We start from the raw sequence: 17,163 nt of genomic DNA on the forward strand, positions 1-17,163 counted from the left end.
CTTAACAAAAAAAAAAATTCCTATCCGTTTCCTATGCTTAATGTACCAGGTTCCTCCAGCCCATGGTGGCTCAGACCACTCTCCTCTCTGGTCAGGCACTTTAGAGCTCTTTGGAGCCACTCTGCCCCTTTTTGCCCAATGGGTCTTGCCCAGGAGTTGGAATTGCACTGAAAAGCAGAGTCAGTTTGAGCATAGGTAATTTTATTTCAACAGCGTAGTCAACTCCAGTGTTTGCCTGCACACAGGAGAGGACTGTGGGCAGGACAGAGCAGGGTTTTTACACTGAGGCCACCTTTGGATCAGCAGGCATTGCTCCAGCAGGTAATGGTTGTGGTGCAGTGCAGTGTGCCCTGGATCCTGCTGCTCAAGCTGTGTTTTGTCCAAGGACCTCATGAAGGAGCTTCTTCACCTTGGTAAAGAAGTCTACCAGCTTGTTGAGTGGAAATGGGCAGGAGCTAACCTCGCCCAGTGGTGTTGGCTTTTGAGTGGGGATTGGTGTTGGCAAAGGTTTTTCAGAGGGGATTGGTGTTGGTTTATGTGTGGGGGGTTGCGTTGGCCATGGCTTAGGAGTGGGAAGTGTGGTTGGCAATGGCTTATAAGTGGGAGGTTGTGCTGGCCATGGCTGAGGAGTTGGAAGTGCTGTTGGCCATGGCATATGAGTGGGAAGTGGTGCTGGCAATGGCTTAAAAGTGGGGAGTTGTGTTGGCCATGGCATATGAGTGGGAAGTGCTGTTGGCAATGGCTGAAAAGTGGGGGGTTGTATTGGCCATGGCATATGAGTGGGAAGTGCTGTTGGCAATGGCTTAAAAGTTGGGGGTTGTATTGGCCATGGCATATGAGTGGGAAGTGGTGCTGGCAGTGGCTTAAAAGTGGGGGGTTGTATTGGCCATGGGTTATGAATGGGGGGTTGTGTTGGCCATGGGTTCTGAATTGTTTGGTGAGCGGTCATAAAATGACTCCAGGTTTGTGATGTTGGAGAATTCCTTCCAGCTGTGTTTATGCCAGTGTGGACCAGGATCCAGTCATAGAAATACTGAGTGGAGGTGTAGACTCCAGGCTGCCTTGCTCTGGCACAGCCTTTTCCCCAGCTGGTCACTCCAACAACCCACCAGTCATCAGCGTGGTTGTCCTGGCACATGAGAGGACCACCGCTGTCACCCTGCAGTGGAGCAGAGAGGATTAAGGTGGTGTTGGTGGCCCCTGCCAGCACTGGAGTTGTCTCCTCCTCTCTCATAGCCCCTGCCAGAGCTGTATTCCAGGCAGAGGAAGGCTCTGCTCAGAGGCTGGAGCCTCCAGAAGCTTGGCTGTGAATGGCCTGGGGTGCTGTAGGGTAGGTGTTATGGGTTGGCATTCTCTGTCTTCTCTGCACAGGGCCCCTGGATGTGCAGAGGATGGACGAGTGGCACCTGGACCTCTGTGCTGCCAAGAGCACAAGCTGGGCTTTCTGGGCTTTCTGGCATGAGGGGGGCACTGGGCAAGTAGGAGTGGATGGGGAGTGTGCAGGAAGCCCCCAGAGCAGTCAGGAGGGAGCTGGGGCTGGGAGTGGCTGGGCAAAGCAGGCCCTGGGCTGTGTTGGGGTGGTGCTGCCAGGGCTGCAGGCGCTGCTGGGGGCTGAGGGGCTCGTGGCACGCTCCTACCTGGCAGGTGTCGATGAGGCCCTGTGGGTAACCAGCACACAAGTTGTGGGTGTGGATTTCCCCTGCATACCAGCGGCTGCTGTTGCAGAGCTGGACATTGATGAGCTGGACCTTGGCCTCTTGCAGGTGATCGCTTGAACCTTGAGCTGTGAGCAGAGAAAGGAATAAACCCTGAGCACTACGTTGCCAATTCTCCTCTTCTGATTTGGGAAAGGCATCCTCTCCCCTGGGGTTTGGTTTTCCCTCTGTAGAGGCCCTGCAGCATGTGTCCCTGTTACCTGCCTTTGGGGAGCAGAGCCTGTCCATCTCTACAGAGGGGTACATCCTGCAGCCTGACTCCGACTTTAGCCTCTGCTGTGGGAAAGCCCAAACCCTCTCCCCAGTGTGCTGAGATTGGTTAAGGAGTCGCTCTTGGAACTCACCTCTGGCAGCAGTGGAACCCCAGCCAGCGATCCAGCAGTTCTGCAGCGCTGACACTGTCAGTGTGGCGTCAGGCACACAGGCCATTTGGATGTAGGGGCTGCACTGGACAGGATGGTCCAATTCCAGCAGGGCGATGTCGTAACTCATGTCAGCAGGATTATAATACTTGTGTATCACCACCTGCTTGACACTGCGCATTTGTGCCCCAGGGCCCGGCTGAGTCAACTGGGTGGCCCCAATCACTACGTACAGCAGGCTGATGTTACTGAAAAGGAGAAGGAGAGAGCGCTGAGAGGGAGCAGAGCCATGCACCACAGCAGCCCAGCAGTAGCCAAAATTCTGTTTGAAAAGGCAGAGAGGGAACAGTGCTCTGGCACGTGTGAGTGCCCTCACACATTAGGCTGGGGGAATGTCAAGCTGGAAGCTGCTAAGAAGCCTTGGCACAAGCCCAGGCTCCTCCTGAGCAGTGTGGCAGCTGGTGGGCCTAAGGAAAAAGGGGATGGGAGTAGCAGGTGGTGCTACTGACAGGGCACCTGCTGGTGTTGTGGGGATGTTCCCATTCCCTGCTCCTCCTTACTCAAACTTGTCGAAGCAGTGGGCCGCTGTGAGGACCCACTGAGTGCTGATGAGAGACCCTCCACACCAATGGCCCAGATCTGGTACCCAGGGATGCTGGATGCTGACGATCCAGGGCCAGGCCCCAGGAAGAGCACCTGCACCACCAACGATGCGTGTTGCGCCATCATCATAAGCCACGTTGCCGTCAGAATAAGTCATGGAGCCGTAGTCAGACAACACAGCTCGGAGCCCGCAGGTCCCTCTGAAAGAAGAAAGTAATTTCCGTTTTGCTTCATGGCCTCCTGCGGCTCAGGCTGAAGCTCAGCCCTCTGCCCTCCCGACAAGGGCTTGCACACACGGCAGGCCAGGGAAGCCCATGGGCTGTGCCTCTGTCCAAGGAACTGAGGCTTCCCCATGGTGGGTGGGAAGCTGTGGCCCCGCCATGGGGGACAGGCGGGTCCCCTCCAGGGAAGGCCCCAGGTGTTGCTGTGGTTCCCTCCCAGGGCCTGGGGACACTCACCCGCAGTTGTCCCATGTCCCGAGCACCAGCCCAGCCACGGTCAGCAGGACGAGGAGGCCGAGCCAATTCATGGCTGCCAGAGGCACGTGTCAGCTGCAAGCACTGAGAGCTCCGTGCACCAGCGCAGCCACAGCCGCAGTGGCCGCAGCAGCCGCGGTGCCCGTGGTGCCCTCGGCCCCGGGGCTGATGTCATGGAGGGGTGGGTTCTGTGTTCTGGGCCCTGTGGGGCCTGCGCAACCGGGGCCACTGGGGGAGGGGCAACATCGAATGGGTGAGCCCTAGAATGGTTTGGGGTGGAAAGGACCTTGGAAATCACACAGCTCTGATAATATTCCCTGCCATGTACACAGAGGGATAGCTTGCACTTGGGAAGGTTGCTCAGAAGCTGTCCTTGAACACTTTGAGGGATGCGGCATTGCAGTATGAAGTCCTGATCAACTGGCCCTGACTGAGGCAAGAACAACTGCCCTTGACCAAAAGTTGGCCTCTGGATGAATCTTCCAACCAAATGTTATCTATATCCACACACTGGAAAAACATGGATTTGCCTTTCCCTCTTTAGGAACCGGACAAGGCCATATTGGGCCTTCTTTTGGGGCTGTAGGATCACAGACAACTCCCTTGGTTCTTCCTGCAGCCCTCCAAGGCCTTGGGAGCATCCCAGTAGGAGACTGAAACCAGATGATCCTGCACTAGAAGTTCTGGTAGCTTGTTTATTCAACAGTATGAAGATGGGGCCCTCTCACAGTGCAGTCTGAAATGTTGTTGCCTGTGGGGGAAGGCACCTGCAGGATTTCCCAGCTGCTGCGAGTGGTGCTCCAGTCCTTCACTGTTGAGGTGCATTAATTGGGTTTATATTTGTAACGTTCCTTTGAGTCTGTCCCTGCCCAGCTCTGCACATCACCCTCAATGAGAAGTAACCTAATCTTGTTTCCTCCCACTAAAAACTGATTGGGCGAGGCCTCTGGGTCTCGCCTATGGGCCCTGCCCCCTGGGGGAAAAAGCCACAGCGGGGGAGGGGCCAGCTCTCTCTGGCTTAGGCTTTCCATTGGGTAGGGTCTCTGGGTGAGCAGGACTTAAGAATAAGACTCTTCCTTTACCTTCGGTGTCTAGTCTCGTGGGGAAGGCTACACTTCACTGTGACGGTGGCTTCCCCCACCTGATGGGCAGATGTGCATGATGGTCAAGGATTAGAGTAACTTGTGATGTGTCTTTCTTCATCAGTGTAGGCAGTCTTTTATAGTAACAATTAGATGCATTGCTTAGCTTATCCTTTTTCCCATTCTTTGCAGTTTTGAATGACAGTAAATTACATTTATTCCTGAAGTCGGTGTCTGTGTCTTCTGTGCTGACCTTGTCTACATGAAAAACAGGCATCTACTGCTGCTCTGGGCAACCCATGCCAGTATCTCAGCAGCCTCACAATGAAGAATTTCTTCCCAATATCTCATCTAAGACTGCCCTCTGTCATTGTAAAGCCATTGCCCCTTATCCTTTTAGGACCTGCCCTTGTAGGAAGGCTCTCTGCTGTTCTCTTTAGGCCCCTCTTCCAATAGGATGAGGCTGTGCAGTCTCTGGGACAGGTAGCTGCTGAGGAATCCATTTGGGGCAGGGAGCTGGGTGTGCAGCTGCAGTGCCAGCTGCAGATGGAGCTCTGGCTGGTGGGAGCCTGGGACCAGAAGACTGCACATCCTTTGCATGACAGAGGGCACGGGGACCTGTGGCACAGGCCAAGGGGAATGGACACTTATCAAAGTTTGGGATTTCACCCCGTCCCCCTCCCTCCCACCGCCCCCCCCTTTTCTCTCAGGGAATTTTCTCCCATTTGTTGCTTAAGATATGAAGGAGGGTGGGGGGAAGGATGTTTGCTTCTGTTTCTGAGCATGGGGCTTCTCTTGGGAAGTGTGGAGATACTGTGAGATTTTGACAGGGGGGTGAGGGGCTGGGCTCAGCTCCTCACTCTCTCGTTCTCAGGGCCGGTGGGGAACGGTCGGGTTTGCTGCTGCTGTGGGATGAACTTGCTGTCACCCTGGAATTCTGCCCTGCACTGCTTTTCTCCTTTCTGTGGCTGAGCTGCTGCTCGCAAGAGCAGCTGTTGAACTGGGACCTTTCCAACACCCAGCTATGGCAGCCCAGATGGGACTGTAGACAAGTACCTCTGAAGCCTCCCTCCTCCAAATATCCAGCTGCTGGGATTTTCAGAACAAGAAGGAGCCCAAGGAGGATTGTTATAATTCCGCGTGTAGATTCTGTGTAAATGATAAGCATGAATTTGAGCCTCTCTGTTCTTGTGGCATTTGGTGGAGATTGGGTGAAGCCATGGGTAGTGGGTGGAGAAGGCATGTGCAGCATGATCAGTGTAAGGTGGCCACAGAGGAATTGTGGAGGCCCCCATAAGTTGTGAGGTGGAGGAGCTCAAGTCTCTGCTCAAAGGCTTTTGGAGACAGGCACAGGAGAATCTTGTGTCCCTCGTGCCACACAGCGGGTGCTAGAGCACACACAGAAGGGGGTGGAAGTCCCTTCTTGGCATGCAAAAAGTGGTTTCACATGCCTCTAGGTGTTTGATGTGACAAGAAATAGCCCTAGTTTAGATGAGGGGATGTCTGTGGCCAAGGTTGTACAGAACCGGGAGAAATTGTTTGGGCAGCAGAATTTTGCCAAGACAGCATAATAAGGTTGTTCCCGCATGATTGGGCAGCTCTAAGCTTTGTCTGCTCACTGGGCAGGGTAGTGACCATCCCCAACCCTGAGTGAACTCTTGGACTCAGTGTCTTCAGTGAGCAGGCAGCCCCCGAAATTTACTTCAGTAAATATTTGAAGAAGCTTATGCCAGGGTGGCAGGGAGCAGTACAGATGTGGGGTGGTTGTTCTCAGTACAGCCCATCTTGATGAACACAAAGGGAAGAGTGTTCAGGACCATGAGACAGGACTCCATTGGCCTGGTGATGCCAGATTGATTTTTGCCTTTTTTCTTTTATATATTCTCTGTATTCTTTACACACATATTTGTAGCTCTGTAGCCTGTTGTTGTATCTGTGGCTAGTTTTCCCAGTACTCTTCCCTAAGCAGAAAGACAAAACATATTTCAGAGCTCCAAGCCCTGAAGGGTACAAGGCCCCAAATCCTCTTTTCCTTCTTCTTGGGAACCAAGGCTGGAAACTGCTCTTCAAGACACATTTTCATAAACAAAGTTTAGTTTCCATCTGAAGGCGGGAGGGGGGCTGTAGGATTTAGAGTCTGTCGAACCAGGGGAGGAATTACTTCACCACTTGTGGTTCTAATTGGTGATTTTTGTCAAATAAGCTAATTTGCTAAGCTTATAAGACTGTATTCACCCCATGTGGGTGAGGAATTCTGTGGACATTTTCCATATCTGCCCCTGGAGGCCTTTAATAAAGATCACTTTTTTCTATTACCTCCTATTCTAATATTATGTCCAAAGTGTGCTGTTTAGTTCTGGGTTCTCTAAGGCATCACTTGAAGCCTAGAAGAGTATCTACATGCAGATGGAGTGACACCTAGCTCAAGGCATTTTGAAGCATTCTGTCAGATGAGGAAAGTCAACATTCAGTGCCTTCACCTGGAAACGACAGCAATTGCCTTCAACAAGTCACCTGCATTCCAGGATCTTCTACCATTGCCACACCCGACCTCTCCACATCAAAGTTTGATTGAAAAGAGTATAAATTTTGGGGCAAATTTGTAAAGTTTGTCACTGATTTGTTAATTAGTGAGTTGAGATAAGAAGGTTCCTGCCCAGCCTGTGGTGATTATGTGCAGCACTCAGAGAAAGAAAATGAATAAGCTACAGTTTGTGTCTGTGCAGCTGGCTCTTTGATTGCTCCCTCTCTCCATTTGCCAGGCCTATACAGCCCTCTCATCTTCCTCAACTCCTCCCTGTCTCTGCCCTTGTCTCCTCCCAAAAATGGAATCAAGCCATCTTTTCCCCCTGGCTCCCAGGTTGGCCCTGCCTGTGAACAGCCTTGGTGTTGCAGCTGCTGTTGGCCCACTCACCTGGGCCTTAAATGACATTCCTGGTGTGCTTCCCTCTTCTTCCTGCCAGGTTCCTCTCCCCAGAATGCCCCCAGCTCTTCCTTTGAGTATCAGTGAAGTGTGACCACCTGGCACATCAATCCCCCTTCACTACCTGTGAACTCTGGCTCTGCCTTAGGGCACTGGCACTCCAGTCAGGAGACAGCAGTTTCCCTTGTCATGCTTGGGACTTTCCCAGACCCGTTCCCTTAGCCCAGGCTCACACCAGGCCCTAAATCACCAGCCCATGGGCATTTGAGCACTGGTCCCAAGGTGTCTGCTTTTATCCAATCCCCTTCCTAGGCTTGATGTACCAGGTTCCTCCAGCCCATGGTGGCTCAGAGCACTCTCCTCTCTGACCAGGCACTTTGGAGCTCTTTGGAGCCACTCTGTCCCTTTGTGCCTCATGCTCATTCTGTAGGTGCCGAATGTGGCACTCCTTTTGCCTTCCCCAGGAGCTGGAATTACACTGAGAAGACGGTTCCCTGTGAACAAAGGTAACTTTATTTCAACAACTAAATCAACTCAAGTGTTTGTGTGCACACAGGAGAGGACTGTAGGCAGGACAGAGCAGGGCTTTGAGCCTGAGGCTGCCTTTGGATCAGCAGGCATTGCCCCAGCAGGAAATGGTCGTGGTGCACTGCAGCCTGCCCTGGATCCTGCCTGTCCTGCTGCTCAGGAAGCACTTTCAGCTGCGTGGTGTGCACGCATGTTGTAGTCGATCCATTCATAGAAGTGCTGGGTGGAGGTGTAGACTCCAGGCTGCTTTGGTCTGGCGCAGCCTTCTCCAAAGCTGGTTAATCCGACAACCCACCAGTACGCGGCATTGTTGTCCTGGCACATGAGAGGACCACCGCTGTCACCCTGCAACAGAGAGGAGAAGATTAAGGTGGTGTTGCCAGCACTGGGACTGTCTCCTCTCTCACAGCCAGAGCTGCATTCAGGTGCTTGAGCCTCCAGAGGCTGGGCTGTGAATGGCTTGGGGTCCTGTAGGGGAGGGCTCCTCTCTGCACAGGGCTCCTGGATGTGCAGAGGATGGATGAGTGGCACCTGGACCTCTGTGCTGCCAAGAGCACGAGCTGGGCTTTCTGGGCTTTCTGGGCTTTCTGGGCTTTCTGGCATGAGGGGGGCACTGGGCAAGTCAGAGTGGATGGGGAGTGTGCAGGAAGCCCCCAGAGCAGTTGGGAGGGAGCTGGGGCTGGGAGTGGCTGGGCAAAGCAGGCCCTGGGCTGTGTTGGGGTGGTGCTGCCAGGGCTGCAGGTGCTGCTGGGGGCTTAGGGGCTCGTGGCATGCTCCTACCTGGCAGGAGTCGATGAGGCCCTGTGGGTAACCAGCACACAAGTTGTAGGGGTGGATTTCCCCTGCATACCAGTCACTGCTGTTGCAGAGCTTGACATTGATGAGCTGAACCTTGGCCTCCTGCAGGCGATTACTTGAACCTTGAACTGTGAGCAGAGAAAGGAATTAGCCCTCAGCAGCACCATGCTGGTTCTCCTCCCCTGTCTGAAGAGAGTCCCTTTCCCTTAGCCATGGCTTCCCCTCTGCAGAGGCACTGGGGCACTGTGTCCCTGCTGCCTGCCTTTGGAGAGAGGGCCAGGCCCATCTCTGCAGAGGGGTACATCCTGCAGCCTGGCTTTGGCCTCTGCTGTGAGAAAGCCCAAACCCTCTCCCCAGTGTGCTGAGCTGGCCCAGGAGCCCCTCTTGGGAACTCACCTCTTGCAGTGGTGGCACCCCAGCCAGCGATCCAGCAGTTGTTGAGGTTTGAGACTTTTAGGGTGGGGTCAGCCACACAGGCCAGCTGGATGTAGGGGCTGCACAGGACAGGCTCGTTCAATTGCAGCAGGGCAATATCGTAGCTAAAGTCGGCACGCTTGTAGTACTGGTGTATCACCACCTGCTTGACACTGCGCAGTACGGCCCCAGGGCCCGGATTATTCAACTGGGTGGCCCCAATCACGATGTACACCATGCTGATGTTTCTAGTAGAAAGGAGAAGAGGACAGTCCTAAGAGGGAGCAGAGCCATGCACCACAGCAGCCCAGCAGTTGCCAGACCTCTGCTAGGAAAGGCAGAGAGGGAGCAGTGCTCTGGCATGTGTGAGTGCCTTCACACATTGGCTGGGGGAATGTCAAGCTGGAAGCTGCTAGGAAGCCTTGGCACAAGCCCAGGCTCCTCCTGAGCAGTGTGGCAGCTGGTCTGCCTGAGAGGAAAGGGGATGGGAGTAGCAGGTGGTGCTGCTGACAGGGCACCTGCTGGTGTTGTGGGGATGTCCCCATTCCCTGCTCCTCCTTACTTCAACTTGTCAAAGCAGTGGGCCGCTGTGAGGACCCAGTCTGCAGTGATGAGAGACCCTCCACACCAATGGATCAGGTTTGGTGGAACGGAATACTGGATGCTGATGATCCAGGGCCAGGATGCTTCCACAGCGCCTGTGCCACCCACAATGCGTGTCGTGCCATCATCATAAGCCACATTGCCGTAGGAATAAGTCATGGAGCCATAGTCAGGTTGTGGAGCTCGGAATCCGCAGGAACCTCTGCAAGCAGAAAGTCATTTCCATGCTGCTGCATGGCCTCCTGTGGCTCAGGCTGAAGCTCAGCCCTCTGCCCTCCCCACAAGGGCTTGCACACAGGGCAGGCCAGGGAAGCCCATGGGCTGTGCCTCTGTCCAAGGAACTGAGGCTCCCCCATGGTGGGTGGGAAGCTGTGGCCCGGCCATGGGGGACAGGCGGGTCCCCTCCAGGGAAGGCCCCAGGTGTTGCCGTGGTTCCCTCCCAGGGCCTGGGGACACTCACCCACATGGGTACTGTATGCTGTGGGCCAGCCCAGCCACGGTCAGCAGGACGAGGAGGCCGAGCCAATTCATGGCTGCCAGAGGCACGTGTCAGCTGCAAGCACTGAGAGCTCCGTGCACCAGCGCAGCCACAGCCGCAGTGGCCGCAGCAGCCGCGGTGCCCGTGGTGCCCTCGGCCCCGGGGCTGATGTCACAGAGGAGTGGGTTCTGTGTTCTGGGCACTGTGGGGCCTGCGCAACCAGGGCCACTGGGGGAGGGGCAACATCGAATGGGTGAGCCCTAGAATGGTTTGGGGTGGAAAGGACCTTGGAAATCACACAGCTCTGATAATATTCCCTGCCATGTACACAGAGGGATAGCTTGCACTTGGGAAGGTTGCTCAGAAGCTGTCCTTGAACACTTTGAGGGATGCGGCATTGCAGTATGAAGTCCTGATCAACTGGCCCTGACTGAGGCAAGAACAACTGCCCTTGACCAAAAGTTGGCCTCTGGATGAATCTTCCAACCAAATGTTATCTATATCCACACACTGGAAAAACATGGATTTGCCTTTCCCTCTTTAGGAACCGGACAAGGCCATATTGGGCCTTCTTTTGGGGCTGTAGGATCACAGACAACTCCCTTGGTTCTTCCTGCAGCCCTCCAAGGCCTTGGGAGCATCCCAGTAGGAGACTGAAACCAGATGATCCTGCACTAGAAGTTCTGGTAGCTTGTTTATTCAACAGTATGAAGATGGGGCCCTCTCACAGTGCAGTCTGAAATGTTGTTGCCTGTGGGGGAAGGCACCTGCAGGATTTCCCAGCTGCTGCGAGTGGCGCTCCAGTCCTTCACTGTGACAGTGGCTTCCCCCACCTGATGGGCAGATGTGCATGATGGTCAAGGATTAGAGTAACTTGTGATGTGTCTTTCTTCATCAGTGTAGGCAGTCTTTTATAGTAACAATTAGATGCATTGCTTAGCTTATCCTTTTTCCCATTCTTTGCAGTTTTGAATGACAGTAAATTACATTTATTCCTGAAGTCGGTGTCTGTGTCTTCTGTGCTGACCTTGTCTACATGAAAAACAGGCATCTACTGCTGCTCTGGGCAACCCATGCCAGTATCTCAGCAGCCTCACAATGAAGAATTTCTTCCCAATATCTCATCTAAGACTGCCCTCTGTCATTGTAAAGCCATTGCCCCTTATCCTTTTAGGACCTGCCCTTGTAGGAAGGCTCTCTGCTGTTCTCTTTAGGCCCCTCTTCCAATAGGATGAGGCTGTGCAGTCTCTGGGACAGGTAGCTGCTGAGGAATCCATTTGGGGCAGGGAGCTGGGTGTGCAGCTGCAGTGCCAGCTGCAGATGGAGCTCTGGCTGGTGGGAGCCTGGGACCAGAAGACTGCACATCCTTTGCATGACAGAGGGCCTGGGGAGCTGTGTTACTGGCCAGGAATTTCAAAGGACACTGAGTGCTTTAGCAGGAGCCAGTGGCTCTTTATGGAATGTGACATCTGCGAGTCTGCTGGGGGAATCCCAAGTTTGAATATGTAGAGATACCCGCTCTGACTGGCTGAGAGTAATGTGAGTAGGGAATCAAACTGGTCACCCATCAGCTTGTTGGAGTCACCTATGCCTCCAGAATGGTTACATGGGTTTCCTCAGCATTATGGCAGTCCAGATGGGACGTAAGGACTGTACTGCTGGAGCCTCCATCCTTCAGAGCAGGTCCTGGTGGGTTGTCCTGGGATCTTTGGAGCAGGAAACTGCCCAAGGAAGAGTGTTACAATTTAATGTCCAGATTCTATGTAAATTATAAGTGTGGATTTGAGTCTCTCTATTGTTGTGGCGTTTGGTGCAGATTTGGTGAAATCACTTGTAGATGGTGGAAAGGGCATGCATAGCATGATCAGAGTAAGGTGGCCACAGAGGAATTGTGGAGGCCCCAGTAAGGCGCAAGGTGGAGTGTCTTGAATCTCTGCTCGAAGGCTTTTGGAGACAGGCACAGGAGAATCTTGTGTCCCTCGTGCCACACAGCGGGTGCTAGAGCACACACAGAAGGGGGTGGAAGTCCCTTCTTGGCATGCAAAAAGGGGTTTCACATGCCTCTAGGTGTTTGATGTGACAAGAAATAGCCCTAGTTTAGATGAGGGGATGTCTGTGGCCAAGGTTGTACAGAACCGGGAGAAATTGTTTGGGCAGCAGAATTTTGCCAAGACAGCATAATAAGGTTGTTCCCGCATGATTGGGCAGCTCTAAGCTTTGTCTGCTCACTGGGCAGGGTAGTGACCATCCCCAACCCTGAGTGAACTCTTGGACTCAGTGTCTTCAGTGAGCAGGCAGCCCCCGAAATTTACTTCAGTAAATATTTGAAGAAGCTTATGCCGGGGTGGCAGGGAGCAGTACAGATGTGGGGTGGTTGTTCTCAGTACAGCCCATCTTGATGAACACAAAGGGAAGAGTGTTCAGGACCATGAGACAGGACTCCATTGGCCTGGTGATGCCAGATTGATTTTTGCCTTTTTTCTTTTATATATTCTCTGTATTCTTTACACACATATTTGTAGCTCTGTAGCCTGTTGTTGTATCTGTGGCTAGTTTTCCCAGTACTCTTCCCTAAGCAGAAAGACAAAACATATTTCAGAGCTCCAAGCCCTGAAGGGTACAAGGCCCCAAATCCTCTTTTCCTTCTTCTTGGGAACCAAGGCTGGAAACTGCTCTTCAAGACACATTTTCATAAACAAAGTTTAGTTTCCATCTGAAGGCGGGAGGGGGGCTGTAGGATTTAGAGTCTGTCGAACCAGGGGAGGAATTACTTCACCACTTGTGGTTCTAATTGGTGATTTTTGTCAAATAAGCTAATTTGCTAAGCTTATAAGACTGTATTCACCCCATGTGGGTGAGGAATTCTGTGGACATTTTCCATATCTGCCCCTGGAGGCCTTTAATAAAGATCACTTTTTCCTATTACCTCCTATTCTAATATTATGTCCAAAGTGTGCTGTTTAGTTCTGGGTTCTCTAAGGCATCACTTGAAGCCTAGAAGAGTATCTACATGCAGATGGAGTGACACCTAGCTCAAGGCATTTTGAAGCATTCTGTCAGATGAGGAAAGTCAACATTCAGTGCCTTCACCTGGAAACGACAGCAATTGCCTTCAACAAGTCACCTGCATTCCAGGATCTTCTACCATTGCCACACCCGACCTCTCCACATCAAAGTTTGATTGAAAAGAGTATAAATTTTGGGGCAAATTTGTAAAGTTTGTCGCTGATTTGTTAATTAGTGAGTTGAGATAAGAAGGTTCCTGCCCAGCCTGTGGTGATTATGTGCAGCACTCAGAGAAAGAAAATGAATAAGCTACAGTTTGTGTCTGTGCAGCTGGCTCTTTGATTGCTCCCTCTCTCCATTTGCCAGGCCTATACAGCCCTCTCATCTTCCTCAACTCCTCCCTGTCTCTGCCCTTGTCTCCTCCCAAAAATGGAATCAAGCCATCTTTTCCCCCTGGCTCCCAGGTTGACCCTGCCTGTGAACAGCCTTGGTGTTGCAGCTGCTGTTGGCCCACTCACCTGGGCCTTAAATGACATTCCTGGTGTGCTCCCCTCTTCTTCCTGCCAGGTTCCTCTCCCCAGAATGCCCCCAGCTCTTCCTTTGAGTATCAGTGAAGTGTGACCACCTGGCACATCAATCCCCCTTCACTACCTGTGAACTCTGGCTCTACCTTAGGGCACTGGCACTCCAGTCAGGAGACAGCAGTTTCCCTTGTCATGCTTGGGACTTTCCCAGACCCATTCCCTTAGCCCAGGCTCACACCAGGCCCTAAATCACCAGCCCATGGGCATTTGAGCACTGGTCCCAAGGTGTCTGCTTTTATCCAATCCCCTTCCTAGGCTTGATGTACCAGGTTCCTCCAGCCCATGGTGGCTCAGAGCACTCTCCTCTCTGACCAGGCACTTTGGAGCTCTTTGGAGCCACTCTGTCCCTTTGTGCCTCATGCTCATTCTGTAGGTGCCGAATGTGGCACTCCTTTTGCCTTCCCCAGGAGCTGGAATTACACTGAGAAGATGGTTCCCTGTGAACAAAGGTAACTTTATTTCAACAACTAAATCAACTCAAGTGTTTGTGTGCACACAGGAGAGGACTGTAGGCAGGACAGAGCAGGGCTTTGAGCCTGAGGCTGCCTTTGGATCAGCAGGCATTGCCCCAGCAGGAAATGGTCGTGGTGCACTGCAGCCTGCCCTGGATCCTGCCTGTCCTGCTGCTCAGGAAGCACTTTCAGCTGCGTGGTGTGCACGCATGTTGTAGTCGATCCATTCATAGAAGTGCTGGGTGGAGGTGTAGACTCCAGGCTGCTTTGGTCTGGCGCAGCCTTCTCCAAAGCTGGTTAATCCGACAACCCACCAGTACGCGGCATTGTTGTCCTGGCACATGAGAGGACCACCGCTGTCACCCTGCAACAGAGAGGAGAAGATTAAGGTGGTGTTGCCAGCACTGGGACTGTCTCCTCTCTCACAGCCAGAGCTGCATTCAGGTGCTTGAGCCTCCAGAGGCTGGGCTGTGAATGGCTTGGGGTCCTGTAGGGGAGGGCTCCTCTCTGCACAGGGCTCCTGGATGTGCAGAGGATGGATGAGTGGCACCTGGACCTCTGTGCTGCCAAGAGCACGAGCTGGGCTTTCTGGGCTTTCTGGGCTTTCTGGGCTTTCTGGCATGAGGGGGGCACTGGGCAAGTCAGAGTGGATGGGGAGTGTGCAGGAAGCCCCCAGAGCAGTCAGGAGGGAGCTGGGGCTGGGAGTGGCTGGGCAAAGCAGGCCCTGGGCTGTGTTGGGGTGGTGCTGCCAGGGCTGCAGGTGCTGCTGGGGGCTTAGGGGCTCGTGGCATGCTCCTACCTGGCAGGAGTCGATGAGGCCCTGTGGGTAACCAGCACACAAGTTGTAGGGGTGGATTTCCCCTGCATACCAGTCACTGCTGTTGCAGAGCTGGACATTGATGAGCTGAACCTTGGCCTCCTGCAGGCGATTACTTGAACCTTGAACTGTGAGCAGAGAAAGGAATTAGCCCTCAGCAGCACCATGCTGGTTCTCCTCCCCTGTCTGAAGAGAGTCCCTTTCCCTTAGCCATGGCTTCCCCTCTGCAGAGGCACTGGGGCACTGTGTCCCTGCTGCCTGCCTTTGGGGAGAGGGCCAGGCCCATCTCTGCAGAGGGGTACATCCTGCAGCCTGGCTTTGGCCTCTGCTGTGAGAAAGCCCAAACCCTCTCCCCAGTGTGCTGAGCTGGCCCAGGAGCCCCTCTTGGGAACTCACCTCTTGCAGTGGTGGCACCCCAGCCAGCGATCCAGCAGTTGTTGAGGTTTGAGACTTTTAGGGTGGGGTCAGCCACACAGGCCAGCTGGATGTAGGGGCTGCACAGGACAGGCTCGTTCAATTGCAGCAGGGCAATATCGTAGCTAAAGTCGGCACGCTTGTAGTACTGGTGTATCACCACCTGCTTGACACTGCGCAGTACGGCCCCAGGGCCCGGATTATTCAACTGGGTGGCCCCAATCACGATGTACACCATGCTGATGTTTCTAGTAGAAAGGAGAAGAGGACAGTCCTAAGATGGAGCAGAGCCATGCACCACAGCAGCCCAGCAGTTGCCAGACCTCTGCTAGGAAAGGCAGAGAGGGAGCAGTGCTCTGGCATGTGTGAGTGCCCTCACACATAAGGCTGGGGGAATGTCAAGCTGGAAGCTGCTAGGAAGCCTTGGCACAAGCCCAGGCTCCTCCTGAGCAGTGTGGCAGCTGGTCTGCCTGAGAGGAAAGGGGATGGGAGTAGCAGGTGGTGCTGCTGACAGGGCACCTGCTGGTGTTGTGGGGATGGCCCCATTCCCTGCTCCTCCTTACTTCAACTTGTCAAAGCAGTGGGCCGCTGTGAGGACCCAGTCTGCAGTGATGAGAGACCCTCCACACCAATGGATCAGGTTTGGTGGAACGGAATACTGGATGCTGATGATCCAGGGCCAGGATGCTTCCACAGCGCCTGTGCCACCCACAATGCGTGTCGTGCCATCATCATAAGCCACATTGCCGTAGGAATAAGTCATGGAGCCATAGTCAGGTTGTGGAGCTCGGAATCCGCAGGAACCTCTGCAAGCAGAAAGTCATTTCCATGCTGCTGCATGGCCTCCTGTGGCTCAGGCTGAAGCTCAGCCCTCTGCCCTCCCGACAAGGGCTTGCACACAGGGCAGGCCAGGGAAGCCCATGGGCTGTGCCTCTGTCCAAGGAACTGAGGCTCCCCCATGGTGGGTGGGAAGCTGTGGCCCGGCCATGGGGGACAGGCGGGTCCCCTCCAGGGAAGGCCCCAGGTGTTGCCGTGGTTCCCTCCCAGGGCCTGGGGACACTCACCCACATGGGTACTGTATGCTGTGGGCCAGCCCAGCCACGGTCAGCAGGACGAGGAGGCCGAGCCAATTCATGGCTGCCAGAGGCACGTGTCAGCTGCAAGCACTGAGAGCTCCGTGCACCAGCGCAGCCACAGCCGCAGTGCCCGCAGCAGCCGCGGTGCCCGTGGTGCCCTCGGCCCCGGGGCTGATGTCACAGAGGAGTGGGTTCTGTGTTCTGGGCCCTGTGGGGCCTATTGGGAGAGTTGCAACATCGAATTGTTGAACCATAGAATCGTTTAGGTTGGAAAGGACCTTGGAATTCATCTCACTCTTGCCCCTTTGCTTTGGACTTGGAGGGATACCTTGTACTAAACCCAGTTGTCCAGAGGAACAGGAGAGTTCCAGCTCAGAAGCTGTCTCCTTGAACACTTTGAGGGATGGGGCAATTGAAGCTTCTTGGGGCAATCCATGCCTGTTCCTCAGTATCATCACAGTCAAGAACCTCTCCCCAATATCCCATCTAGAGCTACCCTCTGTCACTGAAAAGCCATTGCCCCTTGTCCTATAAGTGGCCACTCTTGTAAGAAGGCTCCTTGCAGCTTTCTTTAGGTCCCTTATCTTGCAGGATTAGGCTGTGCAGGCCCTGGGGCAGGCAGTGGCTGTCTCCTATCACTGCCTGGTAATATCCCACAGGAAAACACCTAGCATGCCATCACATTGTTATGACTAAGTCTTAGTGATTGGCTCTTGTGACTGTGGAGAAATTATGAAATCTGGTGGGGAGAAGTTGTGTTAAGGTTTACAGTTCTTTTGACATGTATTTTTGTTGTTCCAGTATGGTTTTAAACCCTTTTCTGTCCTCCCTT

At 53.7% G+C, this 17,163-nt stretch overlaps 3 protein-coding genes across 3 annotated transcripts; all 3 read right to left on the reverse strand.

The window, feature by feature from the left end:
* Positions 1–364: 364 nt before the first annotated feature.
* On the reverse strand, positions 365–3,209 carry LOC120749760 (acrosin-like). Its single transcript, XM_040057414.1, has 6 exons — positions 3,139–3,209; positions 2,638–2,880; positions 2,060–2,325; positions 1,638–1,783; positions 943–1,159; positions 365–501 (listed from the first exon to the last, which is right to left on the reverse strand). The coding sequence occupies exons 1-6, from the start codon at positions 3,207–3,209 to the stop codon at positions 365–367; spliced, it is 1,080 nt and encodes a 359-aa protein (XP_039913348.1).
* A 4,636-nt stretch (positions 3,210–7,845) lies between these two features.
* On the reverse strand, positions 7,846–9,663 carry LOC120749761 (acrosin-like). Its single transcript, XM_040057415.1, has 4 exons — positions 9,464–9,663; positions 8,884–9,149; positions 8,470–8,615; positions 7,846–8,034 (listed from the first exon to the last, which is right to left on the reverse strand). Exons 1-4 carry the CDS (start codon positions 9,661–9,663, stop codon positions 7,846–7,848), a joined length of 801 nt encoding a protein of 266 aa, XP_039913349.1.
* A 4,536-nt stretch (positions 9,664–14,199) lies between these two features.
* On the reverse strand, positions 14,200–16,018 carry LOC120749762 (acrosin-like). Its single transcript, XM_040057416.1, has 4 exons — positions 15,819–16,018; positions 15,238–15,503; positions 14,824–14,969; positions 14,200–14,388 (listed from the first exon to the last, which is right to left on the reverse strand). The coding sequence occupies exons 1-4, from the start codon at positions 16,016–16,018 to the stop codon at positions 14,200–14,202; spliced, it is 801 nt and encodes a 266-aa protein (XP_039913350.1).
* Positions 16,019–17,163: the final 1,145 nt, after the last annotated feature.

This window comes from Hirundo rustica, chromosome 3 (genome assembly GCF_015227805.2).
Source record: "Hirundo rustica isolate bHirRus1 chromosome 3, bHirRus1.pri.v3, whole genome shotgun sequence".
NCBI lineage: Eukaryota > Metazoa > Chordata > Aves > Passeriformes > Hirundinidae > Hirundo > Hirundo rustica.

Coding starts and splice junctions, on each gene's coding strand:
- LOC120749762 (XM_040057416.1), bottom strand. CDS start 16,018: ATGACTTATTCCTACGGCAATGTGGCTTATGATGATGGCACGACACGC. Junction 14,970..15,237: donor GGGTGCCACCACTGCAAGAG/GTGAGTTCCCAA, acceptor CTCTGCTCACAG/TTCAAGGTTCAAGTAATCGC. Junction 14,389..14,823: donor GCCTCATCGACTCCTGCCAG/GTAGGAGCATGC, acceptor TCTCTGTTGCAG/GGTGACAGCGGTGGTCCTCT.
- LOC120749761 (XM_040057415.1), bottom strand. CDS start 9,663: ATGACTTATTCCTACGGCAATGTGGCTTATGATGATGGCACGACACGC. Junction 8,616..8,883: donor GGGTGCCACCACTGCAAGAG/GTGAGTTCCCAA, acceptor CTCTGCTCACAG/TTCAAGGTTCAAGTAATCGC. Junction 8,035..8,469: donor GCCTCATCGACTCCTGCCAG/GTAGGAGCATGC, acceptor TCTCTGTTGCAG/GGTGACAGCGGTGGTCCTCT.
- LOC120749760 (XM_040057414.1), bottom strand. CDS start 3,209: ATGAATTGGCTCGGCCTCCTCGTCCTGCTGACCGTGGCTGGGCTGGTG. Junction 2,326..2,637: donor CACTGCTTCGACAAGTTTGA/GTAAGGAGGAGC, acceptor TCTCCTTTTCAG/TAACATCAGCCTGCTGTACG. Junction 1,160..1,637: donor GCCTCATCGACACCTGCCAG/GTAGGAGCGTGC, acceptor GCTCCACTGCAG/GGTGACAGCGGTGGTCCTCT.